This window comes from Schistocerca gregaria, chromosome 4, assembly GCF_023897955.1.
Source record: "Schistocerca gregaria isolate iqSchGreg1 chromosome 4, iqSchGreg1.2, whole genome shotgun sequence".
In the NCBI taxonomy this organism is placed as follows: Eukaryota; Metazoa; Arthropoda; class Insecta; order Orthoptera; family Acrididae; genus Schistocerca; species Schistocerca gregaria.
Genome location: NC_064923.1, coordinates 196294177 through 196320274, shown reverse-complemented (window position 1 = coordinate 196320274; position 26098 = coordinate 196294177). Strand labels below are relative to the sequence as shown.

Genomic DNA, 26098 nt, shown 5'->3' with positions numbered 1-26098 from the left:
GACAGTGAGGTCATCGGTCTCATCGGATTAGGGAAGGACAGGGAAGGAAGTCGGCCGTGCCCTTTGAATGGAACCATCCCGGCATTTGCCTGAAGCAATTTAGGGAAATCACGGAAAACCTAAATCAGGATGGCCAGACGTGGGATTGAACTGTCGTCCTCCTGAATGTGAGTTCAGTGTGCTAGCCACTGCGCCACCTCGCTCGGTATTATTGCAGTGAATCACCCGCTACGTACAAATTATGGCTTGGAAGAACCCTAACAGCAACGCCACCATGTTGAACAATGCTTTTCGTGCAGCCATAGGACGTCATGTTACGACCCAAACAGTGTGCAATCAGCTGCACAATGCAACTTTACTCTCAATGTCCATGGTGAGGTCCATCTTTGCAACCACAATACCATGCAGCACGTTACAGATGGGCCCAACAACATGCCAAATGAACCGCTCAGGATAGCATCACGTTCTCTTCACCGATTAGTGCCGCATATGCCTTCAATGTTGGAGACGTGATTCGAGGCAACCCGGTCAAGCTGAGTGCCTTAGACACACTGTTCAGCGAGTACAGCAAGGTGGATGTTCCCTGCTGTTTTGGGGTGGCATTATGTGGGGCTGATGTATGCCGCTGGTGGTCATGGAAGGTGCCGTAACGGCTGTACGATGCGTGAATGCCATCCTCCGACCGATAGTGCAACCGTATCGGTAGCATACTGACGAGGCATTCGTCTTCATGGACGACGATTCGCGCCCCCATTGTGTGCTTCTTGTGAATGACTTCCTTCAGGACAATGACATCGCTCAACTAGAGTGGCCAGCATGTTTTACAAACACAAACCCTATCAAACATGCCTGTGATAGATTGAAGAGGGCTGTTTATGAACGACATACCCATCAACCACTCCAAAGGATCTACTTTGAATCACCGTTGAGGAGTGGGACAATCTGGACCAACAGTGCTTTGATGAACTTATGGATAGTATGCCATGATGAATACAGGCATGCATCATTGCAAGAAGACATGCTACTGGTTATTAGAGGTACCAGTGTGTACAGCATTCTGGACCACCACTTCTGAAGGTCTTGCTGAATGGTGGTACAACATGCAATGTGTGGTTTTCATGAGCAATAAAAAGGGCAGAAATAATGTTTACTTTGATCTCTATTCCAGTTTTCTGTACAGGTTCTGGAACTCTGGGAACCGAGGTGATGCAAAACTTTTTTTATGTGTGTATATTTTGAAGTAAAATAAAGTTTCTCTTCTGGTGCCCTAGTATCACTCAATATGGGTGTCAGTAGGTAAGAAAACATTGCTTTTTAAAAGATCTGACAAGTCATTTTGATTATATCACTGCATAAAGTACAGTGCACAACACACTATAAACATGACACAGGGCACACACATATATATATGGTGAATACGGAAGAACAGCAAATAAAAGGAAACGAAAAACATTATCAAAACACAACAATGTTGTACAGTGCTCAAGGCACTATCAACACACCACACATACATTAATACAGAACATATAAGAGCTATTGCTATTTTGTCGAAAACTGACATTCTGAGCCCATGGCTGAGTATAAAATAGAGGCTGATTCTTACGGAGGAGACAACAGCAACCAGCCACTTCTTACAATGTTATTTATTTATTTAAATAGCGCCGTTACCAGTTTAAAAGTGAAATGTTGTTCTTCAGACGGCTAGTTCACGTTAAGACACATTTTACATTAGCTTTCACTCTTTGTTTTCCCAAATGATGGAATTTACTCGGGTGGTGGTGTCCTACAACTAAAACAAGATGTGAGACTATGTCTTTTTAGCTGCATGAGGCCCAATTACAGTTAGAAAGACATTGTCTCGCACCTTGTTTTGGTTGTAGGATGCTACCACCTCAAGGAAATTTCATCACTTGGGAAAACAAAGAGTGAAAGCTTACGCAAAATGTATCTTAACATGAACTAGTAGTCTGAAGATGAGTCTTTCAGTTCGAAGCCGGTAATGGCACTATTTAAACAAAGAAATGGTATTGCTGTTGTCTTCCCTGTAAGAGTCAACCTATATAAGAACTACTACTACAAAAAGAAACACACACACACACACACACACACACACACACACACACACACACACACACACACTTGAAAATAGAAGACTTCTTTAAAAGCTTGAACTACCAACTTCTAGACCTTGACACAGTATTTCTTCTATCCGCAACATGCCCTACACATATTTCTGAAATATAGGGCACATTCTGACTAAATGTAACAGATTTGACAATCACTTGTAACATTTAATGCACGCCAAATTTCATTGAAATCTACTTACTACTTCTCGTCTTCAGTCCAAGCCAGCTTTGATCTTTGAAATTTATCTTCTTGAGGTCTTGGTTATTTTCCAAGGCCAAATCTGGAGCAAATGAAATATTCTAATGATAATACACTGGTTAATTTTTTTAAACACGAATTTCTTTACACCATGTAAACAACTTGAAAAAATATGTGTTAAGTTTTTAATAAGATGGTAAATCTCATTCTAACAACAATCATCAAGAAGAAAGAAGTTTTCAGCAGAAAAAAACTGCATATCAAAATTACAGTTTCCCAGTAATCACAAATAAATAATGTAAATACCCACACCCTGTCATCAGATTGCCATATTGTGTACCATGATTCATCACTTCACACAATGTTTTTCCACTGTTCAATCGTCCGATGTATACTCTCCTTAGACCAAGTGAGGCGTTGTTCGGCATTTACCAGGTTGAGGTGTGGCTTATGAGCAGCCACTTGACCATGAAATCCAAGTTTTCTCACCTGCCGCCTAACTGACATAGTACTTGCAGTGGATCCTGATGCAGTTTGGAATTCCTGTGTGATAGTCAGGATAGATGTCTGCCCAGTACACATTATGACCCTCTTCAACTGTCGGCAGTGTCTGTTAATCAACATATGAGGTCAGCCTGTACACTTTTTTGCTGTATGTGTCCCTTCATGTTTCCACTTCACTATCACATTGGACACAGTGTACCTAGGGATGTTTAGGAGTGTGGAAATCTCCATACAGACATATGACAGCCAATCACCTGACCAAGTTCAAAGTCCCCGAGTTCCGTGGAGCACCCCATTCTGCTCTCTCACCATGTCTAATGATTACTGAGGCCGCTGATATGGAGTACCTCTAGTAGGTGGCAGCACAATGCACTTAATATGAAAAACTTATGTTTTTGGGGGTGTCCAGATAGTTTTGCTCACATAGTGTATGTCAAAACAAAGGGTGTTTGACAGTTGCCATGGTCAGCACATTCTCCAGATCGCTTAACTATTATAAGTATCTGTTATAAGTTGCCTAGAGACTGGAATGTCACCACTTGCCAACCAAATTATCTGCTGGACTCTGACACGGAGCTGAAGCAGCCTGGAATGATTTACCCTTATCTACCATCCAAGCATAATCTGACTAAATGACCAGCCAGATTAGGTAGGTGCCACAAGAGGTGGCTGTTCTGTGTGTTACATTTTGCATCGCATATGCCCCAAATCATCTACAAGCTTAAAAATTTAAAAATGTAGATTTTCTACTGTACTGTATATATTTGTGGCATTCCGGCCTGAGACACTGGAGTTGGTGGTCATGTGTGCATGCAATGTGCTTGCTTGTGTGTATGACTGACGTGTCTCTCTTTTACTGATGAAGGCTGTGGCTGAAAGCTTTATGTAAGTGTCTTTTAACTGTGTCTGGCTGCAACTTAATGTGTCTTCCTTACCGTGAGTAACAATCTGTCTTCTGCTACTTTGTTTATAATGGAAGTGGCCAGTTAGGCAAGTTAAACCTTCCATAGTGCACATATAACATCACTAAAATGATTAGTAAAAGCTTACCATAAACAGAAAAAACCACATCCACTAATGAATGTGTACCATCACTGGCACAGCTTAGTGGACATGTACAGTAACAGATTATTAATGGTTCATCCAACAATGGTACCAGGCATGAATGTGTCATCAGTTGGTTAGTGTAATGTTATACAGCAGTGCAGCTACAGTGGAATTAGTGAAGTTTTACAAACATCTTAGAGTTGAAGGGGAAACCTCAGATATAATTGTGTTTTCATGGACAGATAACAGTACAAGTCACTTATCAGCAAGGTTAAATCACTAAAATCTGGACGAAAGAGGGACTGCAACAACTACAAGTTTTTGAAGAGACATGAGAGTTTGAGTTGAATGGAATAACGAAATTAATACAACTTGTTACTGAAGAAAGTGAAATTAAGTACTATGTTTATGATGAAGAACTGTACGATATTCTGCAGGATGCTCATGTAATGACTCATCATGGAGGATGTAACTGAATGATAAAATGGTTAAAATCAAAATACTGTAATATAACATTTAGAGATGTCTTGATTTATCTTGGCTTATGTGAGCCTTATTTACAAAAACCAAAATGTCACAAGAAAGGAACAATAGTGAAGCCCATGCTGTTTAAAGAATTAAACTCCAAGTGTCAAGTTAATCTCATTGACTTACAATCACAACCAGATGGAGACAATAAACTCATAATTTATCAGGATATCTTACCAAATTCATTGTCCTCAGGCCACTAAAGTCCAAACAGCTGATGAGGTATGCGATAACATTATTGACATTTTTACATTGTTAGGTACCTCTCAGTGTTGCAGGCAGACAGTGGTTGAGAGATTGTTAACAAAATAATGAGCAGCCCAAATTTAACATTGTGCATTGTAAACCTTGACACAGCTAGAGCCACTGCAGTGTAGAGCGAGCAACTCAAGACCTAGAAGATACGCTGACTACATGGATATAAGAACACAACAGTGCAGAGGGGAGCCATGCACTAAGGTTTGTACAGTTAACGAAGAACAGTGCTGTATGTACATTTTGGAATTAAAGGTCCTCATACAGAGTGATGTTTTAATGCCTTCAGAACATGGTTTGTCTTCATCAAGTTTACCTCCTGAAACACTGGCAGACAGTCACTCTGAAGGCGACTTTGAAAACATAATTAATCAAGTGAAAGTTAGCAGTGAGAAAGGAACTGAAAAGTTGCAGGATAATGAACATAGTAAATTAAAGATCACAGTAATTCTCCAGTGCAAGACGAAAACACACCAACAGGAACAGCAGTTAAGAATAGAGGGAAGCATGTTCCAGACAACAATGAATACTGCCCGACTAGTTTAGACAAGTCAACTCATCCTATTTTTAAAAAAAAGTACAAAGGAGGCATACAGGTGCTTCTGCAATACACAAATTTTATATAATATGACTACATTTTCAAATTGTAGCTCAAAATATACAACTTTTGAAATATGTCTATGTTTTGTTACTGCAACCATAGTGCACAGTCCTATCTCTTGGCAACATAGGTATACATTCATTAGTAATGATAATACTGTGCCTGGTGAATGTGTTTTGTTTGGCAAAACTGGGCTCAATAATCCACTTTCACAAAAAGGATATGTAAGCGCACACCTTCACCAGTGATGGAACACCTTCCCTGAAACATCCACTTCCACTCTAACACAACCACATGATAAGTAAACTTCCATTATCTGCTATCCTTCCTGATGCTGCAATGTTAATGGTTGGTGATATGTTTAGCCAACCTTCACTTGCCAATTATTGTTTTCTCAATTATGGAACCCAAAATGCACATAAATCTATTATGCTGCTGTTGTAACCACACATCAATAGCTTCAACTGCTGCTTCACATTTTTTTTACCACTAGAACAGATACAAATTGTTTTGGAGATTTATATTTTTAAAGATTCAAATTATTCTCCAGCTTAACATACAACCCGAATACAATTTTTCTGTAATCATAAGTATGCTTTATTGCTTCTATCAGGGTGTGCTAAAACTAATGCCTTTCTATGTGTAAACTCTTGAAGACTTTTAAATAAAACAAATGCTGTTAACATTCGACATCTTTTTTGACCATGTCTACATATTTATTTTTCGACATAGTCACCCTGGACACAAACACATTTCTCCAAATGAAAACCAGTTTGTTGATAGTACCACCGTAGAATGTTTGACTTTGTTGACTTACCCCTCACCCCTGCTCACACTGTTTCACTGCTATCAACATGAAGTCCTCGATGTTCTTTAAGTTTTGGAAACAGATGAAAATCGGATGGGGCCAAGTTGGGCTGTGTGGAAGATAACCAATGACAGTGACTAAATGTGATGGATTGCTGCAAATGTTGTAACACTTGCGTGTGGTCTGGCATTGTCATGCTAAAGGAGAGGGTGCTCTACATGTCGACCAACTCTTCGAATCTGAAGTTTGTTTACAGCAAACTACTTTTCATGCACTGACATTGTTACATTACATACCGCCATATTATGCACTACACTTCAGAGCCCTCTAGTGAGAGTGACTACAAATATGTCTGTGAAAGACGCTACAAACATGTCAAAATGAAGAATAAAGATGTAGAATATTAATAACAGTTGTTTCATTTGAAAAGTTTCAAACGGTTTTCACATAAAATATTTGAAGGCATTACTTTTCAGCACACCCTTATATCTTCTTATCAAGTGGAACTGCTACATATTTTCATATTAATGTTGTGATCTCCCCATATATAACATTTGTAACCAGATAGATAAAAAATCTACTCCCCAAGTGGTTGCAAGAGAACACACATATAAAAATGTTTTATTCATTCAAACTTTTGGATTCCATGGCTCCTTCTTCCAGCAAAAGACTGAAGGGGAAGGAAGAGGAGTGAAGGGAAAGGGACTGGAGAAGTTTAGGAAAAGGAGTAGAGTTAGGAAAAGTCACCCAGAACCCACGTCAGGAGAGATTACCAGACGAGATGAGAAGCAAAGACTGATTGTTGGGGACTGCACCAGATGAAATCTGAAAACCTGAGAACTTAAAGGTGGCAGACAGGGTAATATGCTAGGCAGAGATTACTGCTAAAACACTGGGCATGGGTTAAAGAGGAGTGAAAAGAAGTTAATAGTAATGAGAACCTAAGTAATTATATGTAAAAGAGGTGGGAGGGGGTCAGTGAAGCACAGAAATCAGAAAATGAAAGGTTTAGAAAACTAAAATTCAGTGAAGAAAGGATTAGTTACTGTGAAGAAATGCTGAGACAGAAGAAATTAATGTACATTAAGGCCAGGTGGGTGGCGAGAAGCAAGAAAAAGCTGTAGCGCTAGTTCCCATCTGCGGTGTTCTGAGAAACCAGTGTCTGGGAGAGGTATCCAGATGGCGCGTGTGGTGAGACAGGTGCTGAGGTTACAAGTGACTGTCTTGTTGTAGAGCATGCTCTGCAACTGAATATTGTGTGTTGCTGGTATGCACCCTCTGCCTATGCCCATTTAGTCTAACTGATAACTTGGTGGTAGTCATGCCGATGTAAGAGGCCAAACAGTATTTATACAATAGATGGTATACGACGTATTGTTTCACAAGTGACTCTCCCTCTGATCGTGTATGTTTTGCCAGTTGCAGGGCTGGTATAGGTGGTAGTTGGAGGATGTTTAAGGCAAGTCTTGTAGCAGGGACAGTCAAAGGGGAAGGAGACATAGAATAGGGAGATGGGCGCAGAAGGAGCATAGGCTCTGACAAGGACATTTTGGAGATTGGGAGAGTGACAAGAAGGCATTCCAGGTGTGATGGGCAAGCTCTCAGACAGAAGGGGTCTCGTTTCAGGGCATGATTTTAGGAAGTCATAGTCTTGTCAAAATAGGTGATTAATACATTCAAGAGCAGGATAATATTTAGTGACAAGTGATGTGCTCCAAAGATTTTTTATGGAGGGATCATAAGTACTAGGACTGGATGTGATGGCCTGGGAAATCTGTTTCTGAACTAGGCTGTTGAGTCAATTATGTCCAGTGAAGGCTGAGGTGAGAATGGTGGTGCATTGCAGTGAAGAGTCTGCATCCAAAAAAATATGTTTACCTCAAATGCCAAAGTTGTATGGTAGGGAACATTTGACATAGACTGGATGGCAGTTGTCAAAATGTGAGTACTGTTGATTGTTAGTAGATTTAATGTGGACAGAAGTGTGTACTGGGCCTTCACTGAGAATGAGATCAACATCAAGGAAAGTGGCATGGGATTTAGAATAGGATCATGTGAAATTTAATTGGTATAAGGTATTTAGAGATTCCAGGAAACAGGTCAGGCTCATCATGAGTCCATATGGCAAAGATGTCACCTATGTATCTAAACCAAACCAGGGGCTGAGGGCTTCTGGATCCCATGAAAGCCTACTCCATGCGACCTATGAAAAGGTTGTTGTATATCTGCCCCTCAAAGGTGAAGTAGTCAGTGGTAAGTGTAAAATTGATTAAGGTGAGCAGGAAGGATTTCATAGGTTTAGAGACAGATGGGCATTGACTGAGGAAATGTTCAGCAGCAGACAAGACCTTGTACTTGGGGGTATATTGGTTCAGAGGGAGTTACATCAGTGGCGACAAGAAAGGTATGTGGTGGGAGCGAGACTGGCACAGATTCCAGACAATCTAGGAAATGATTGGTGTTCTTGATCTAAGAGGAAAGTCTAAGTACTATGGGTTGCAGGTACCAATTAACTAAGGCAAATAAATGTTCAGTGTGTGCTTTGAAGCCAGCTACTATAGGAAGGCCATGATGATTGGGTCCCTGGATCTTAGGAAGAAGGTAAAAGGTGGGAGTGCATGGTTTGGGTAGGTAAGAAGTTATATGGATTGAGATGTTAGTTCTTGTAAACGGCCACTGGTTTTAAGGAGGGAGTGTAGGTCAATTCAAATTACAGGGATAGGATCTTTATGGCAGATGCTGTGTGCAAAAGCGTCACACACCTCACTTACACCTTCACTAACATTCTCCTGTCGGTCAAGTACCTTAGTGGTACAGATACTTTGTCTGCTGGGAGGATAATGATGCAGTGATCGGCAAAGGGACCACATAACCTGGAGTTATGCAGAGGACAGGTTAGGATCATGTTGTAGGGCCCTGAGGAAGGATTGTGAAGCAGTACTGAATTGAATGAATTCTTCGAAGGCTTGTAGGGATGATTTTGAGGTAGTAGTGGTGGATCAAGTTAGGATCGTGGTCGGAACTGTTCAAGGAGGGTTCAATATTAGGCTTGCTGTTGGAAAGGTTTTAGAACTGGGCTGAAAAGCGATATTTCCAGTTGATTTTATGTGTGAAGGAAAGCAAGTGCTTCACCAAAGCAGGATGATTAAATGCAGGTTTAGGGCTCAAAGTGAGACCCTTGGATAATACAGGTAATTCAGGGGGGGAGGGGGCAGATAACTGCAGGATTTTGTAGAAATAGAGAAGTCTGATGGAGTGGAAATTCAGAGTGTATACGTGGACAAGTAAAAAAAAATTCCCTGATTTCCCGGTTAAAAATACATTTTCTCCTGGGTGAAAATACACTTTTTCCGTGTCAAGTGACATTATCCTTTTTCTCGAAACTGTAAAACTTATCAGTTTATCGAGATTGCAATGCATTTTTGTAAGCCAGTCATAGCTCAGTTTATCAAGATTGCAATGCACTTTTGTAAGCCAATCATAGCTCATATCATGTGATCTCGCAGTCGATACAGTGGAGATTCAAAGCATAGGACAGGTGATGTAGTCAGCCAATACCATTATCACTGTTAAGTAGTACATACCACAAATAGGAAAAGTTAATGTTTTAAATTAATATACATAGTGTTGCTACAAGAAAAGCAAAGCTTCCACATACAATATTGGTATCTTCGATTAATAAGCTGCAAGAGAAGCTGAACTTTCACATACAACGTTTATCTTCTTTGCGCGTTTTACACTGCAAGATACATCACACAAATGTGCCAGTGAAATTTTTAATAACGACATAAATGTCTGATCTTCGGGGCTCGAAATTTTTCTAAATGGTCACCCTCAAAGAGTTGATTTTTAAATGAGAGTAAAATGCTCTGTGAATAAAGAAATTCATCGCACATAGTTCATTTCGCGTAAAATGAAATTTACTTTGAAAGTAACAGTTTTAAATCAATCATTTGCAATATTTTCCCGTGACCTGTTAGAAAGAGGTTCGTTCCAGCAATTTCCAGAGAGCGCCAGATAACAGGCGTCACAGCGCTCGCGCAGCTACGATGACACAAGAAGTCCGCATGTTCCTACGTGTAAAACATTAAAAGATCTTACATCATTAAAAAAAAAAAAGAAAAGGACATCAAAGGATATTCCAAGATCATCGGAACTTCATGAACTACAATAACGTGCATTTTCGATTTAAAGTGCACAGTCGCACGTCGAGATTCCGCTGTAAATTTTCTTGGTGAAGCAGTACTGTATTATTTCATTTTTGGTTCTTTATTGCAGCATATGGCATACTTAAAAGGAGACGAACCATGCTCTTTTGAAATGCGCAGAACAGTTGAAACTAGCCAATAGTGTGGAATTAAACATTTCGTTACAAATAAATTGACTGCATCAGCGGAAAAGATGAATAAAAACCACATTTCTTTAGCAAACTGACAAGAATAACTTCACTGTTCTGGAAGGCGATTAATGCTTGACTGAAATTGCCGCCCGGAGTAGATACCCCGGTTTGCTCCCAGTGAATATGGCAGCTTGGGCATGACAGTAAAATTTTTCCGAGTAGCATCTTGCTGCTACTGCTTATACAACTAACAGCCACACTTTTGGAGCCAGAAGCGGCAGAAGGTATGACACATGCGCGACTCAACTGCGCATGCACATGGGCCCACACACAACTGCTCACACGAAACTAATGTAAACAGTTGTGACGTCACCCTCATTGGAGGCACTTTCGCAATTCCTTTGCAACTTAAGTTTTATTTTAGTTTTTTTCTCTTGCTCTTGTTTTATTGCTGCAGTGTTATTCTGTAGTAGTGGGATACAGTAATATCCTTTATTTGAATATTACTTCTTACCAGTCAAAATAACAAAAATTTAACTGAAAACTAAAACAAAAAATCCCGGAATTCTAAAAAATTCATGGGTTTTTCCCGGTTGCCTCCCGGATGAAAAAAATTCCCGGGTTTTTCACGGATCTCCCGGTTATCCCGGGTCGTATACACCCTGAAATTGGCACTTGAGTCATACAGGTTACAGATTCGCTGGGTAAGTGCAAGGGATTGCTGTACTTGAAACTGTGAACGAGACACTTTCAATGTTAGGCCTTTTGGAGTAGCTCCAAGGGACAAGCAAGTTTCAAGAAACAGAATGTGGGATGTTAGTTTTGATAGTGCAGAAGCATGTTTTAGAAGGGAACAGATGTAAAATGTGGTGGGATTCATCATGGGAAGAGAAGACAGTTTGGAGTGTTAGAAATGGTGGTACTGGCTAAAAAGAGAAGCAGAGGATGGAGAAAGGTAGAAAAATGGAAGAAAAGCAAGGAAAAAATTAGACTGAAAATCATGTGAACAGACGATGTTTAACAAGAAGTAATGAGTGGGCAAAAATTTCTCGCCAGAAAAGGTCTCTGAATCATTTTAGAAAATGATTGGAAAAGAAAAAAATCAACCTTGAAAGTCATGAAAACAGACCAAGTTTTAAAAACATGACAAACAGACTAAGTCATGCGAAAAAATGTAACATACTTCTCTTGGCAAATAAATTAATGTCAATCAGAACAGTTTGGCAAAAAACAATTACACAACGATATGAAAGAATTATGTACAAAAAGGTATGTGGAGACTGGGAGAGAAAATAACTGTAAATTTGCAAATAAATCAGCAAGAGATAATCAGGAGAAGGCCCTGCAGTGTAGTGAACCATAAGAAAATCGTTATGGGCAAATTCATAAATAACAATGAAACTGTTTTATGCAAATACATAAAAGACAACGGGCCCATCTATATGCATGAAAATCACAACTAGAAAAAATGTAGGAGGAATGTGTTGATTAATCTGGTTGGTACAGATAAATACATGAAGAGACTAGCACAGAAGGTAGAAAACAGACAACAGTTTGATCAAGACAGCAAAGACTGTCAAGAGGGTTATATAAAGATGGAATGATGGCCACATGAGCTAATGTAACAATGAAAATAATCAGTTTTTGACAATATAATGAAATTTGACAGATAAAAAATCTAGTCACCGAGTGGTGGCAGCAGCACACACTTAACAAAAGACTACTTATGCAAGCTTTTAGAGCCAGTGGCTCCCTCTTCTGGCAGAAGAGTTGAAGGGGAAGGAAAAGGGGTAAGGGAAAAGGACTGGAGAGTTCTAAGAAAAAGGGTAGATTTCAGGAAATAGCACTTTGCAATCCAATCCCAAAACCTTTCCAACAGCAAGCCTAATATTGAACCCTTCTTGAACTGTTTTGAAAACGATCCCAATTTGATCCACCATCATACCTCACAAAATCATCCCTTACAAGCCTTCCACGAATTCTTTATATCCCGCACTGACTCACAACCATTCCTCAGGTTCCTACAACATGACCCTAACCTGTCTTATACAGAATCTAGACTCTGTGATCCCTGAAAGCTGATGACTTGATCATTATGCTTCCAGCATTCAAAGGACCTATCACAGTGGTACCTGATTGACAGGAGTATTATAGTGAAGGTGCACACCAGCTGTCTGACACCTCTATACAGCATCTGCCATCAGGATCTCATCCCAGTGAATCAAACTGACTGCACTTCCTCCTTGAAACCTCTGGTGCCTCACAAGGACAACCATTTCAATCCATAGAACTCCTTACCAACCCAAACCACTTGTCCTCAACTTTTACCTTCTTCCCTGGTCTGGTTTAGGTACATTGATGACATCTTTGCCATATATACTCATGGTGAGCCTGACCTATTAAAATTCCTGGACTCTCTAAATATCTTCTCCCAATTGAATTTCACAAGGTCCTGTTCTAAATCCCATGCCACTTTCCTTGATACTGATCTCATTCTCATTGAAGGCCAGCTACACACTTCTGTCCACATTAAACCTACTAACAATCAACAGTACTCACATTGTGACAACTGCCATCCAGTCTATGTCAAATGTTCCCTCCCAAACAGCTTTGGCATTCGAGGTAAACATATTTTTCTTTTTTTGATGCAGACTCTTCACAGCAATGCACCACCATTCTCAGCTCAGCCTTCACTGGGCATAATTACCCCAACAGCCTACTTCAGAAGCAGATTTCCCAGGCCATCACATCCAGTCCTGGTACTTCTGATCCCTCCATGAAAATAACTTTGGAGCACGCCACTTGTCACTCAGTATTACCCCACTCTTGAATGTATTAATCATCTATTTCGTCAAGGCCATGACTTTCTAAATCATGCCCTGAAATGAGAACCACTCTGTCTGAGTGTTTGCCCACCACATCTAGAATAGCTTTCTGTAGCCTTCCCAATCTCCTCAATATATCTTGTCAGTCCCTATCCCCTTCTGCATCCATCTCCCTATCCTATAATTAAGACAGGATCACTTCATTTTTTCTTGAATAATCAGGGTTCTACTGAATTTTCTGATTTTTCCTAAACTCCGAATTGAAATGTAGTGGACTGAATTATTAAAATACAGGTATGAATCTGACAGGTTTCATTGGGAAACTGTGTAAAGAGGCATGATTGTAAATATACAGGGTGTCCATAACAAAAGTTCCAATTTCAAAATGCCACAGAAACAGAACCACTGTTCACAATGATGTCAAATTTGAACAGAATGTTATTGATGCACGGGGAAATGTCACTGGGAGGGGGTTAAAAAAAATAAGCAAGAGATGGTGCTTTAAGCATCAGACTATGCACACCAATAGATGTGCGGTACACAGATCATGCCGCATGCTGCTGGTAAAGCTCTTGACTGTGTGTTGGTAGCCCTGCATGGGCTCCAGACATTAAAGAGTATAAAAAAAGCCATTGATCCAATGTCTGCAAGGGGTCTGAAGAAAATGATTAAAAAATTCAAAAAGACAGGTTCATCTGAAGCAGTTTTGAACATAGCTGAATTGAAGACAAGCATTGTGTGCTACATTCTGAACATGAATCCCAAGACACTCCGATGTGTTGTGGAACATGGTGTTTCTTGATTTCAACTAGTGGCAGAAAACGTTTGACAGCATCTTGGACGTGTCTTGTGCCAGTCTCAAGGCAATTAGAAACTTATGAAGTTTTCCTTTTTATGTGATTTTTGGCCCCAGGACAATTAAAAACTGATGTGATCTTGCTTGTTGTCTGGTTTCTGGCCTCAGGGCAACTAAAAACTGATTTTTCCCATACGGTGCGGTACAACCTTGCTGTGGTGGGCAGGCTTACCTAACCAACAAGGCCACAACCGCTAATTGCTGAATTTTTGCAGTCATGCACACTGAACAATACAGATACAGTAATGTGCAACTCAAAGCCTAGCTGTTGTATTGTGATTCACTTACATTAAGACGCTTACAGTACCATCTATTGGTAAAATTTTGTTCCATAATGTTTTCCATTGCATCAATAATATGCTGTTCAAATTTGATGTCATTCTGAGCAGCAGTTTTCTTTTTACAGCATTTTGAAACTGGAACTTTATTCATGGACACCCTGTAAATCACTGAAGTGGTCACTGGAAGAAAGTGCTGATCCACAAGTGTGTAACTTGAGTTAATGTGTGTTATATGTTTGGTTAAATTAAAAAAAAAGAACATAAATACAATGACAAAAAATGAACTGTATAGTAGGGAGCACTACATGTGAAAAAAACTTGTCATTTGAAAACACAACAAGCAGTGTGATCAGAATAACGCTTACTACACTGAGGGAAAGCACTATCTTCCTTCGACCCCTTAAATTTCTTATAGGGTAGAGTTTAAGCCAGTATCACTGCGTTAACAGAGTTTATTTCTAAAAAGCATCAACAGTATTAGCCTGTAAACAAACAATAACATTTCAAAGCACATACCATGGAGACGTTTTGCTAAGGATCCACGAGCCTTGTCGAGTGGAGTATCACCATCCTTGTTTGCCAATGAAACAAGAGCACCACGCTGAACTAGATCTTGTGCAATTTCTTGGTAACCCCAAAAACATGCATAATGTAAAGGAGTATTTCCATGTTCATTTGTGAAGTTCACATCTGCATTATTTCGCAATAACTGTAACAAACCAACACTACTGTTTTACAACATATTAACATTCTCAGAGTTAAAGCTGTATTTCAGTTAAGTATTTACAGTGTCGTTCAGTAACATGCTGCTTACAACTGCAAACAGCAGTCAATGAACACCAATCACTCTACAGTGAAGGCGTTGAGGAGTGGAGAAGCTGAAAGCTCTAGCTCAGGTCTTGAACTTGTACTCCACTACAGAGCTCTGAACATATAGGTAATGGTTGTCTTTACTGATTCCACTGTTTGTATTCCATCCAAGATTTTCCATTATCATATTACAATAACCCAGTTATGAATACAAGGATTGGTATGAACATCAAAGTGCCTCAGTAGGCACAGTTTCATTGGAAATATAGTAAAGCATACCTCGAATCAATGAAAGACTTATTCAAGGCATTATATGGACAAAGTACAGCTCAAATTTCAATCTAAACCATGGCACTGCTTCATATTTTTCACAAACACAATGAATTAGCTTTCTAAAGAGATTGCATTCTAAAAGTATGTATCCATCAATGAGTTGGTTTAACTAGTGGCAAAGCAGGTTCTGTTCATGATAGAAACCTACTAAAATCAGTATAGTTAAGAATGCTGAGAGGGCAATTTTGTGTAAATGTAGGCTAAAGGAGGGACATTTTATCATCAGTAAATGGTATATGAGAATAACTGTTACAGCTGGTGCACAGATTTTCATCTAGAATAAACCTAATCAGTGCAGGAGATTCATACACAGTTAAATGCACCTGCATAACATTTAAGTATACATAAATATGGAATTGCAATTGCCAAGAGAACTGCACTGCTGGTGATGCTGGTGTGTTCTTACTAATTTCTTAAGATTTAAACTGTAGGTTGGCAACCTTCCAACTGAAAAACATAGTGAGTTCACAAAATACTTTAAGAATAAAGTCTAATCAAATACATCTTTTCAATCCATATTCTGAACAAGAACATTTCCTTACTGTGCAGCCAACAGTAACTTAGACTATCTGCGAACCTTGTCACCTTTTCAATGTATATTTTTGTGCCAGTGTCAATGAGTGTTACATGTTCTTATATATTAACCAAAATTAAGTAATGATTCATTCCACACAGATGATTTACAAACCATCCCTAGTTAACTGGTTCAAGTCCATCAATGCCTCTCATTTTCTACTTGTTTCCTTCTTCAGACATTCCTTGCAATCTGTTGACATCTTGGCTTGTCAGCTATTCTTCTAGATATCAGCGACATTCAGGCACAATATTTTGACAATGTGGTGACTTGTTATCTTCATCAGGTGCTACCTGTGACTGCTTGTTGAGTGTAACAGGTCCAGTATGTATACATATGCCCCCCCCCCCCCAACCCCCCAATGGTAGGTTCCATGTAGTCTGTGTGCAGTTTGCTCCTGCTAACAGCATATTAATATGTTACATCTTTGGTCTGGGGTGTTTGCCTGCATATTGGCATTCTGTTTTTCGTACTGTGCATTTCTAAGTACTTCCTCTAGGGGCTTCTCCTGCTAGAAGCATCCTGTGACATTCTTGTCTGGTGCTCTTGCTGGCTGATTTTGGAAGAAATAGATCCCATATAGGGCTGGTATGTCATAGTCTTTGGGTCATCTTGCTCTTCTTCTAGATTGTGTGACGGAGTGGCTAGTTGAAAGCTTTTTGAATCTGTTTCGCCATGTATCTATTCTCACAGAACACTGATCATAGACGCTCCAATTCTGCTGCCAAACTATCTGGGTTTGACAAGGTGACAGCAGGATTTTCAAGAAGCATAACATCAAGTATGTATTCTGTCCAGCTATGAAAATAAGGAGGCTACTGGTAAATGCAAAAGATCATGTGGAACTAAAAAAGCCAGGAATTTAAAATATACCTAGCCAATGTGGCATGTCGTACATTGGCCAAACAACTAGGACAGTGAACATCAGATGCAAAGAATATCATATGCACACCCAACTAAGCAAGGCAACTAAATCATCAGTCATTGCCAAGCACTTCTGGAACTCAGTCATTCCATGAAATATGATGAAATGAAGGATCTAGCACAGAGCCCCAGATACTGGGACAAAGCTATAACAGAGTCTACAAAGATAAAAGTGATGGAAAATCTCATGAACTGTAAGACACTGGGTACTAATTCAGTCGAATTTGGGGTCCTGTATTGGAGTTGCTGAAAATACAATGGCGTCAGCAGTAAAACTCCACAAAAGGAGATGGACATGAGGACCAAATACCAGACACAGCACCAGGTCGACAATACCTAGAACCATGCAGGACCGAAATTAGACTGCCAGTGTGCAGACGGAAGCACTGGACAATACACCAGCAACCCACTTAGCCTGGTGCAACAGACCAAATACAGAATGTTTCTAGTGGAGGCGGACAACAGAGGGAACACCTGGAACTGCAACAGACTGAAAATGGATTGCCAGTGCATGGATGAGTGCACTGGAATGAAGAAGGAATGACTAAGGATGCTGCTAGTGAAATGCCTGGAACCAACCATGGAGGTGGAAGGTCACAGATATAAATCCTGGACCTATTCCACCCAATGAGCAGTTCTCAGATAGAGTCTCATGAAAATTATGAGTCATGTCATCAAAATATTGTGCATGAACAATGCTAACACCTAGCAGAATGCCTGATGCCACAAGATGTCAAGTATTAAAAAGTTCACCCCCACTAAGACGTGATTAAATTTCAAATATTGTTATATCTATTGGTAGGATTCCTAATATGCGAGGAAAAACATAAGAATTCTGCTAAAATAAAACAAATAAATGCTGACAATTAAAAAAAAAGGCCAACGAAACATAAAGGCTAACATTAATGGATAGACTGCTGTTGTATCACCGTTAGTGTCACAAAAGGTATTTGCAAATAAAAGGTCTCAATCAAAAAGTCCAGTAAAATGAAATTTATAATTCACCAACAAAAGGGAACAAATACATTATAATTTTTTTACACGATTAACTGAGCATGTGAAAGTTACAAAAATAATTTGTTTCCCATTTGCACACCATTGCTTATAAAAAGTTGTCTCCAATGTTAATGATACTGTGCTTTACTTGTCTACAGCTATATTACTAGCAATAGTAGCAATTGTTTACGTACTGAATACATATTAAATTAATTGACATGATTCCTTCTCTTCTAAAAACAGTTTGATCTATCAGAAAAAATTAAGAGATTCATCATACAGCCATTTTTACAGTAGCCAATATTATATGTCTACGAGTGCTTACCAACTGAACTATATCGCGATGACCATGTGCAGCAGCTAAGTGTAAAGGCGTGTCATCTCCTCGATTGGTTGCATTAATCCGAGCTCCACGCAGTATCAGTAGGTCAACTATTTTCAAGTGCCCTTCCTTGGATGACCAGTGCAGTGGACTAAAGCCATGGTCATCTCTACAAGCAAAGGAAGACTGCATTTAATGCAAACCGATACTAAAAACTTGTTTTGAATGTTTGTGTTGGCTACATACAAAGAATTGTCAGCATAAAGAACAAAAAGTAAATAATTCCATTACCGTTCTTGTTATGAAGAACAGTTCATGCAAGAAGTGAAGCATTCTCCTGCGGTTATGTTAGCTGTATGTAAGTTAACAAGAGTCTGGACTACAGTACAGAGAAAATGTGATCTGCATCGCTGCTCAGCTTCCTATCTTGGGCTATCCTTACCCACATTCCACAGCATTCAGCATGTCAGTTTTAAATCTTAATACAGTATTCACAAACTTATATTTTATACAATACTGTACTGTACGCCTTTCCAATGTGGCATGTCATATATTGGCCAAACAACTAGGACAGTAAACATCAGATGGAAAGAACATCAGAAGCACACTCGACTATGCCAGGCAACTGAATAAGCCATTGCCAACTACTTCAAGAACTCAGTCATTTCTCAAAACTCTACAGATGGGGACTATTGCTACAAAATGTCCTTGGTTCTCGCCACCCAACTGGCCTTAATTTACGTTAATATCTACACAATGACTACTCTTTTCTTCACTCCGTTTTAGTTTTCTCCATCTTTCATTGCCTCAACCGTCTATTTTTCACCCCCCCCCCTCCACTGTTATGTACAATGCACTTAGCTTTTCACTCTTATTACCTCACACATGGTGTTTAAACAGTAATCTCTGTCCTGCACATTACCCTGTCTTCCACCTTCAGCTTTCAGGTTTTCAAATCTCGTCCAATGCAGCCCCAACAATCAGTCTTTTCTTCTCATCCTATATGGTAAGTCTCCCCTGACCTGCGGTTCTGCTGACTTTCCTAAAATCTACCCCTTTTCCTAGACCTTTCTGGTCCTTTTCCTCCAGCCGTCTTCCTTTCCCTTCAATCTTTCTGCCTGAAGAAGGAGCCACTGGTTCCAAAAGCTTGCCTAATTACAACCTTGTTTTACGTGTTTGTTCTGCCACCACTTGGTGAGTGTTCTTTTGTTCCCCCTCTACACAATAAAATTATTCTGTCAAAAATTGATTATTTTTGTTGTTATATGCATTTATATTTTATTTTAATTATAAAAGCATGTGCTACTATATGAATTAACTGAGGGTTCTGATACCGCTTTGCCAACTCATAATCAAAGTCACCTTCAAACCTAATCTAGAACATGGGCTACACATGTCACCACAAACTAGCTTCCTAAAACTAACGCAGACAAAAAATAATATTGTCTGCCTCCTGTTTCCTATTTGTCTGCACAAGCAGGACATCACAAATCATCATCATATTGTGGGACAAAGCCCATCCAGTACCAGTGACATCAGGTGGCTTCTACAAAACCATCACAATCAAGGTACCAATCAAGTCATGGGAGCTCATCCTCTAGAAGTAAAAATTAAAAGTATTACAAGACTGAAGTTTGACTTGTACATCACAGAGTTTTACTAGGCATGGTTCTATTGGACAAATGGCAGAAGGAGGTACACGCTTCACTTCTTCAGACAAGAATACTGGTTCGGAAAACAGTTACAGTGAACCTATGGTTCAACATTTAATGCAAATAATGTTGTCACTTGATTTTAAACAGCCATAACACACTTCAGTAGAGCTAGATGTCACTGTAACTGTTAATAAAACTGTAGGACTAAACTCAGAAAGAACACTAGCCCTTTCCATAGTTTACAATATGAGTTGGCCTCATCCAATTATAGGTGATATCACACATCCACATGATTCTAACCTCTCTTCTCCTGTCATCATTCATATTGTTTAGTCTGACTAGCCAGACACAATGTTTAATTTCTCACGTTATGAACTGTCACATTCCTATAGTCTGGTGCAATGGTACTCAACATGCTCCAGTGTAACACAAAGCAGGAAATGGAGAAACTCTAACAATTCAAAACAAAATTAGAAACCTATCTCACTTGCCAGTCCTTCCAGAAACGATCTATAATACAGACTGAAAATTCCTTTCAGCTACTGGTACATGGCACCAGCGCTCGTTTGCAAATGTCCATGGCAAGCAGCAAAGTATTATAAACAGCATTCATTTGTTACAAATATGGTAAGAAAAGCCCTGCAAATATAAACAATTTAGGAGTAGAGGAAACAATTTTTCATCTGGCATAGTGTAGCAGGTGTGTGTGTGTGTGTGTGTGTGTGTGTGTGTGTGTGTGTGTGTGTGTGTGTGTGTGTGTGGCATACTGCGCATAGGCCTATGTCAATAAACTTTTTATGCGCCTGCCAGTGACTCAATGCTTCTATCATTCAACGACTGCTCCCTCTTACTCCTAAATTATTTACTCTTGTTTATTACAAATGTATGTAAATATTTTCTTTGGAAAATACAAGGGCAATCAAGTACAGTTACTGTAATAATACAAACAGCAGATCTCGCAGTCCATGTTGTATATTAATAATGTGACACAAAACGTTAACAGTAATCTCAGACTTTTTGCACACAATGCAGTTATCTTTACAGAAGTACAACCTGAGAAAAGTTGCACAAATATTCAGTGAGATCTTAACAGAATTTTAATGGGGTCCTAAGACTGGTAAATATAGCTAGAAGAATGTAAAATACACTGTCAATTTTGCAGAATGCAAAAATATACTGTTGTATGATGAATTTCAAGTGAAAAAGGCAAGTCTTACAAATGCCTGGGTGTCACAATCTCTGCAGAGAAATATGATTATAACATAAGCAAAGGCAACATAACATACGGAAAGCACTTGGCAGATTTCGGTTCATTGGCAGGACACACGGAAAATGCAATCACTGTACAAAGGAAGATGCCTACTACAAATCATTCATGTGAAATCAATCAAATAGGTGGTACTGAAAAGATAAAACTACTAATAAGGATAACACAGGTTTCTTTCACTCACTGAGAGGATTGCAGAAATGCTAAAATATTTGAATAGGCAAAGCCTTGAAGATGGACACTAAGTATTTTGCAAAAGCCCACTTATGAAGTATAATTATTGTTGCAATATACTGCATACTGCTCCCACAAGGGCTGCTGAGACCAGATTATACTGGTTACAGTGCACACAGAGGAATTTAACAAGTCACTCTTCCCATGCTACATACACGAATGTACTGGGAAGAAATCCAATATGCAATACAACGGGAAATATACTCTGCTATACACCTCACTATGGTTTGCAGAGTGTGGATGTAACTATAGATGTAAATAATAGGATGATAAGGAATGAATAGAGGAGCAAACAGTTACTTGTTTGGCTCCCCACCTCCCATACAAATAGTGGCTTTTCTTCTGAATTACTAGGTTATATTTAGATGGTGTTAGCATAAATAATATTAAGTTCCTTGGCAATAGTTTATTGTTATACAGTCTACAGAGTAACTTGTTACAGTTTCTTGTCTTTTGTTGACGTACAGCTTGAAGCAGCCCCCTTTACTGAAGTTTCTCCTCTTGATGGGATCTACACAACAGGATGAATTTATGAATAAAATTGCCCTGTTAGCAAAATGAGACAGTCAACTGTGCCAGTAATATAAAACAATATGCGGTGGTACCAAATGATGTATATTGTACAAAATGTAGAATCTCATCATTGATGTAAACAAAGTGATTAAATGACTGTCACACTACCATCTCGAACAAACTGTGAAGATCACAACAGTGGTTGGTATTTCTTAGTTTCTTTATTGTGTATGATGTGAACTGCAGCCATTTCTAGTCAATCTGCAAACAATTCTTGTTTATTTTAGTAGATGACAATGTAGTGATGTATGCAGGTGAAATTTTCCTCACTGTTAGAAATAATAGAAGACTGACAGTATTACATGGAAAATCATTCAACTCACAAAAACTGGCATACAAATGACATTAAGCCTATACTAAAAACAATACAACAGATAAAATGTACTAAAAACTAATTTTTCCAACATTTAGTACTATATTCTGAGATACCGTCAAATCTTGTTCAATGTAAAACACAATACCGGAATGACATATTTCAAAATACATACACCAAGATACTTTAAAATGTCTGTTTTCTCACTAGGTAATAGGTCCCGATATAGATAGGAGCAAGATCCAAGTTTTTAATTTTCAAGCAATACTGAGTGAAATACAGTCACTACATTTAAATAACAACAATTTGGCATGCACACATGGCTCTGAATGTTGCTCAACAGTTTGGGGACAAACATTTTAGTGAAACTTCCCTGCAGATTAAAACTGTGTGCCGTACTGAGACTCGAACTCAGGACTTTTGCCTTTTGATGGTTCGCAGGAGAGCTTCTGTGAAGTTTGGAAGGTAGGAGACGAGGTACTGGCGGAATTGAAGCTGTGAGGGAGGGGTGTGAGTCGTGCTTGGGTAGCTCAGTTGGTAGAGCACTTGCCAGTGAAAGGCAAAGGTTTTGAGTTCGAGTCTCGGTCTGGCACACAGTTTTAATCTGCCAGGAAATTTCATATCAGTGCACACTCCGCTGTAGAGTGATAATTTCATTCTAGAAATATTATAGTGTTTTCATTCAAGTGCCTGCCTCAGTCAGTTTATTATATTGGATCACAAATGGCCAAAGTTAAGTGGAAAGAAAAAAAGGAAAAAAATGAAAACTCTTGATGATTGGAACATAGCTGAAAATTCCATTGCTACAACTTCCTATAATACACACATATAGGATTTCTGGGCATGATATATTGTTACAATCTATAGAAGAATAACAACCCATCTACTAATTTCAGTATTGGTAATGTGTATACTTAAAACATGGGAACATAACTTGAACTGTACCATACTTCGATGAAGTTAAGGATTTACAACATTTAGCATGTATAGGAAAAAGACACTCAAAAAATTCAAGGGTACAATACTACTGTTGGCCTCAAAACAAATAAATGCTTGAATGAAGCACTGTTTCTTCATAATGGGCAGTCTAATCTCACAATTGACAATGGGGAATGTGGGATATGTTTGAAATTGTGGCCTATTATGACTATTCATAGTTTTCTGAAGATTCAAAACCCTTACCCCAGTTTCTAAAAATATATGGCCAAGTGGTAATCAAGTGAAGTTACTCTTGGGAGAACCAACTGATATACATAAAGTTAAAAATACTACATAACATTAATGCTACGTTATATCTGACATATTCAGCATCGAATGCGATCTATGAAACCATAGAAAACTTACAATGCTCGGCTTCAGTATCCTAGAAATTATTCTACAAGCTTGGTATGTATACATGTGATTACTGCTGTACTGCTAAATTGTGTAAATAAATATGTTTGAAATTATGGATTCATTCTTAAATCTAGGGATATGTGTAAGAAACAATAACATATCATACAAACAAGTACACATATATCATGTGTACTTGTCTTTCTCAGTTGTTCCATTCTAGGAAATTTGCTAAGTTTCTAGGAATGCAGGTGTATCTAATCTAATATAATCTCGTTAAAGACACAGCCCACGCAATACAAGGGCAACTTTCATTTGGCAGTATGTAGGTTCTTGCCATTTTTGGTAGCAGATGAAGGAAGTGGGCGACTATCTTACGTCACTAGTCACTGACAGGAAACGGGGCGTGGTCGCTGGTTAAGTGACGGATTTTAAAGGTTAAGACGATACACTCCCATAAACAGTTTACACATTCCTTACCCTTGATTCATGTCATGTTCGGTGTCGTCAAGCCACACACGAACCTGCATAGCGTTACCTTCTCTGCACCACTGAAATATATCTTCCATTTTGGTCAACTGTGTAGGCTATATAAAGGCCGAAGGAAAAGACGCTTCAAATGTGCAAAGATTCGTTCAAGGATAATGAGATTAATTGCCAACAATAACTCAATTACGCTTTAAAATTGACAAAACGTCTTGTAAACAATAAACACTTCAACTGTACACACAGCAACAATGTTAACGTAAACTACTTAACATCCAAAGATTACACTCTTGAGTAGCAAAGTGTATATATAAAGCCAAAGTTATGGCGAATGTTGTTTTCGATGACGGCAAAATCATAAACATATAAACGCCATATAAAACAAAAATAAATAATGGTCAACGTCTCAAGCTAGGACGCATCTTGCTGTGGTGACGTTTTGGTGAATGGAAATCGATATTATATGAGCATCCATTCTTTTCCTGGCTACCACTAAAGTGCTGTTTACACATGCAATAACAGTTTCCCAGTGTGCTAGTGGCACACTGCAGATGTAATGTAGTTGTATGTGCGAACTCCCAGTTTTCAGTGGCGCAACTTAAGAGACGCAATTTCTGTCTTGCCACAAAAGTTGAACTTGGTTGTACTGTGTTGCGTCACTTTTCTTCCACCACTGCTCCCTGGCGGCAGTTATTTCGAAACACGAGCATTCTGTCTGTCTTAGTTATCGTGCAGCAATTGCTGCTGTACTGCGTTCGATTTCAGTGTGTTCTCATTTTATTATCCAAAAAAGTGCAAACAGCGGTCGGCAGGTACACTTTCGCAGCTTCTGGAACTACAAGAAAAGCAACCTATGTTTAATTTTCTGCAGCAGTGTGTGTGTGTGTGAGAGAGAGAGAGAGAGAGAGAGAGAGAGAACCAATGACGTATCCCACAATCTTAAAAGATTTTTGGATGAATAAATGAATCAACTTAATATATGTACCGTAACCAAAAACGCGAGTTTATAAAATTCGCGATTTGTGAGCGCAAGCAGTCTGTTAACTGTGGGTTATATGCAGAAAATGGCTCCTGAGTGTGATGTGGCAGCTTTTGAACTAAAAATTACTTATTCGAAATGCCTATATTATGAATACAGCAAGATTCTAAAATTTTGGAATAGTGCTGTGTCTGTAGCTGATATTCATATGGCAACTTTTGGTTATTTTGCCACTGCATACAGCATTTCCGTCTCTGAGTGTAATTTCTTTTATAAATGCGTTTGTGGCCACGATTTATTCCTGTGCGAAATCTATTTATTTAACTTTTGTCACAGCTCTAATACCACAACATGCATTATAAAATTCATTCCCTCACATATAATTTCAGTTGACACTGTATTGAAAGCTGTGTAACTATGTAGTTTGTGGCGTCCTATGTAAATGTTGGTTCATGATTCCATTACAGAAAGCCACAAGCTGTGGTGCCACATTAGTTTTGTGCGTGAACCTGGCTTAAGTGCTTCGTTCGAGTTTGGATAAGCGTATGAACAATCTTCCGGTCTGCCGATCACTTTATCGATTTGCTACGATAATGCTGTTAAATGGAAGTACACATATGTAAAATCTGTTGCAAGACAGAAAATTGTCGTCCTAGCTTCATCAGACGGGGGTTGAGCCTATACCTATACTGTTGCTCGTCCGGTCGCGCAAGAATTGTTATTAGGCGGTCGATTGGCGAGCCAAGTGTAAATGCTTGAAAATAAAAACGGAAAACAATACAGGCCCACTGATTTCGTTACAAGAATATCGACATACGCCTTATATTAAAAGGTTGAACAGTTATGGGGACTGCCAATTAAAAGAGTATTTATGATGGGAAATCTTGGATGGAACAAACTTCTGGAGATGAAATACAGATGCCTTTTTGTT

General features: G+C 39.0%; 1 protein-coding gene across 1 annotated transcript in view; it reads right to left on the bottom strand.

Annotated features, from left to right (window-relative positions):
• The window catches only part of LOC126266971 (integrin-linked protein kinase), a 53264-nt gene extending 28780 nt beyond the window's left edge, over positions 1-24484 (bottom strand). The window contains exons 1-4 of the mRNA XM_049971699.1: positions 24183-24484; positions 18332-18497; positions 14886-15078; positions 2327-2407 (exon numbers count right to left, since the gene is read on the bottom strand). Of these exons, the coding sequence (XP_049827656.1) occupies positions 2327-2407; positions 14886-15078; positions 18332-18497; positions 24183-24271 (529 nt within the window). The 5' untranslated portion in view covers positions 24272-24484. The remainder of the gene's footprint in view (positions 1-2326; positions 2408-14885; positions 15079-18331; positions 18498-24182) is intronic.
• Positions 24485-26098: the final 1614 nt, after the last annotated feature.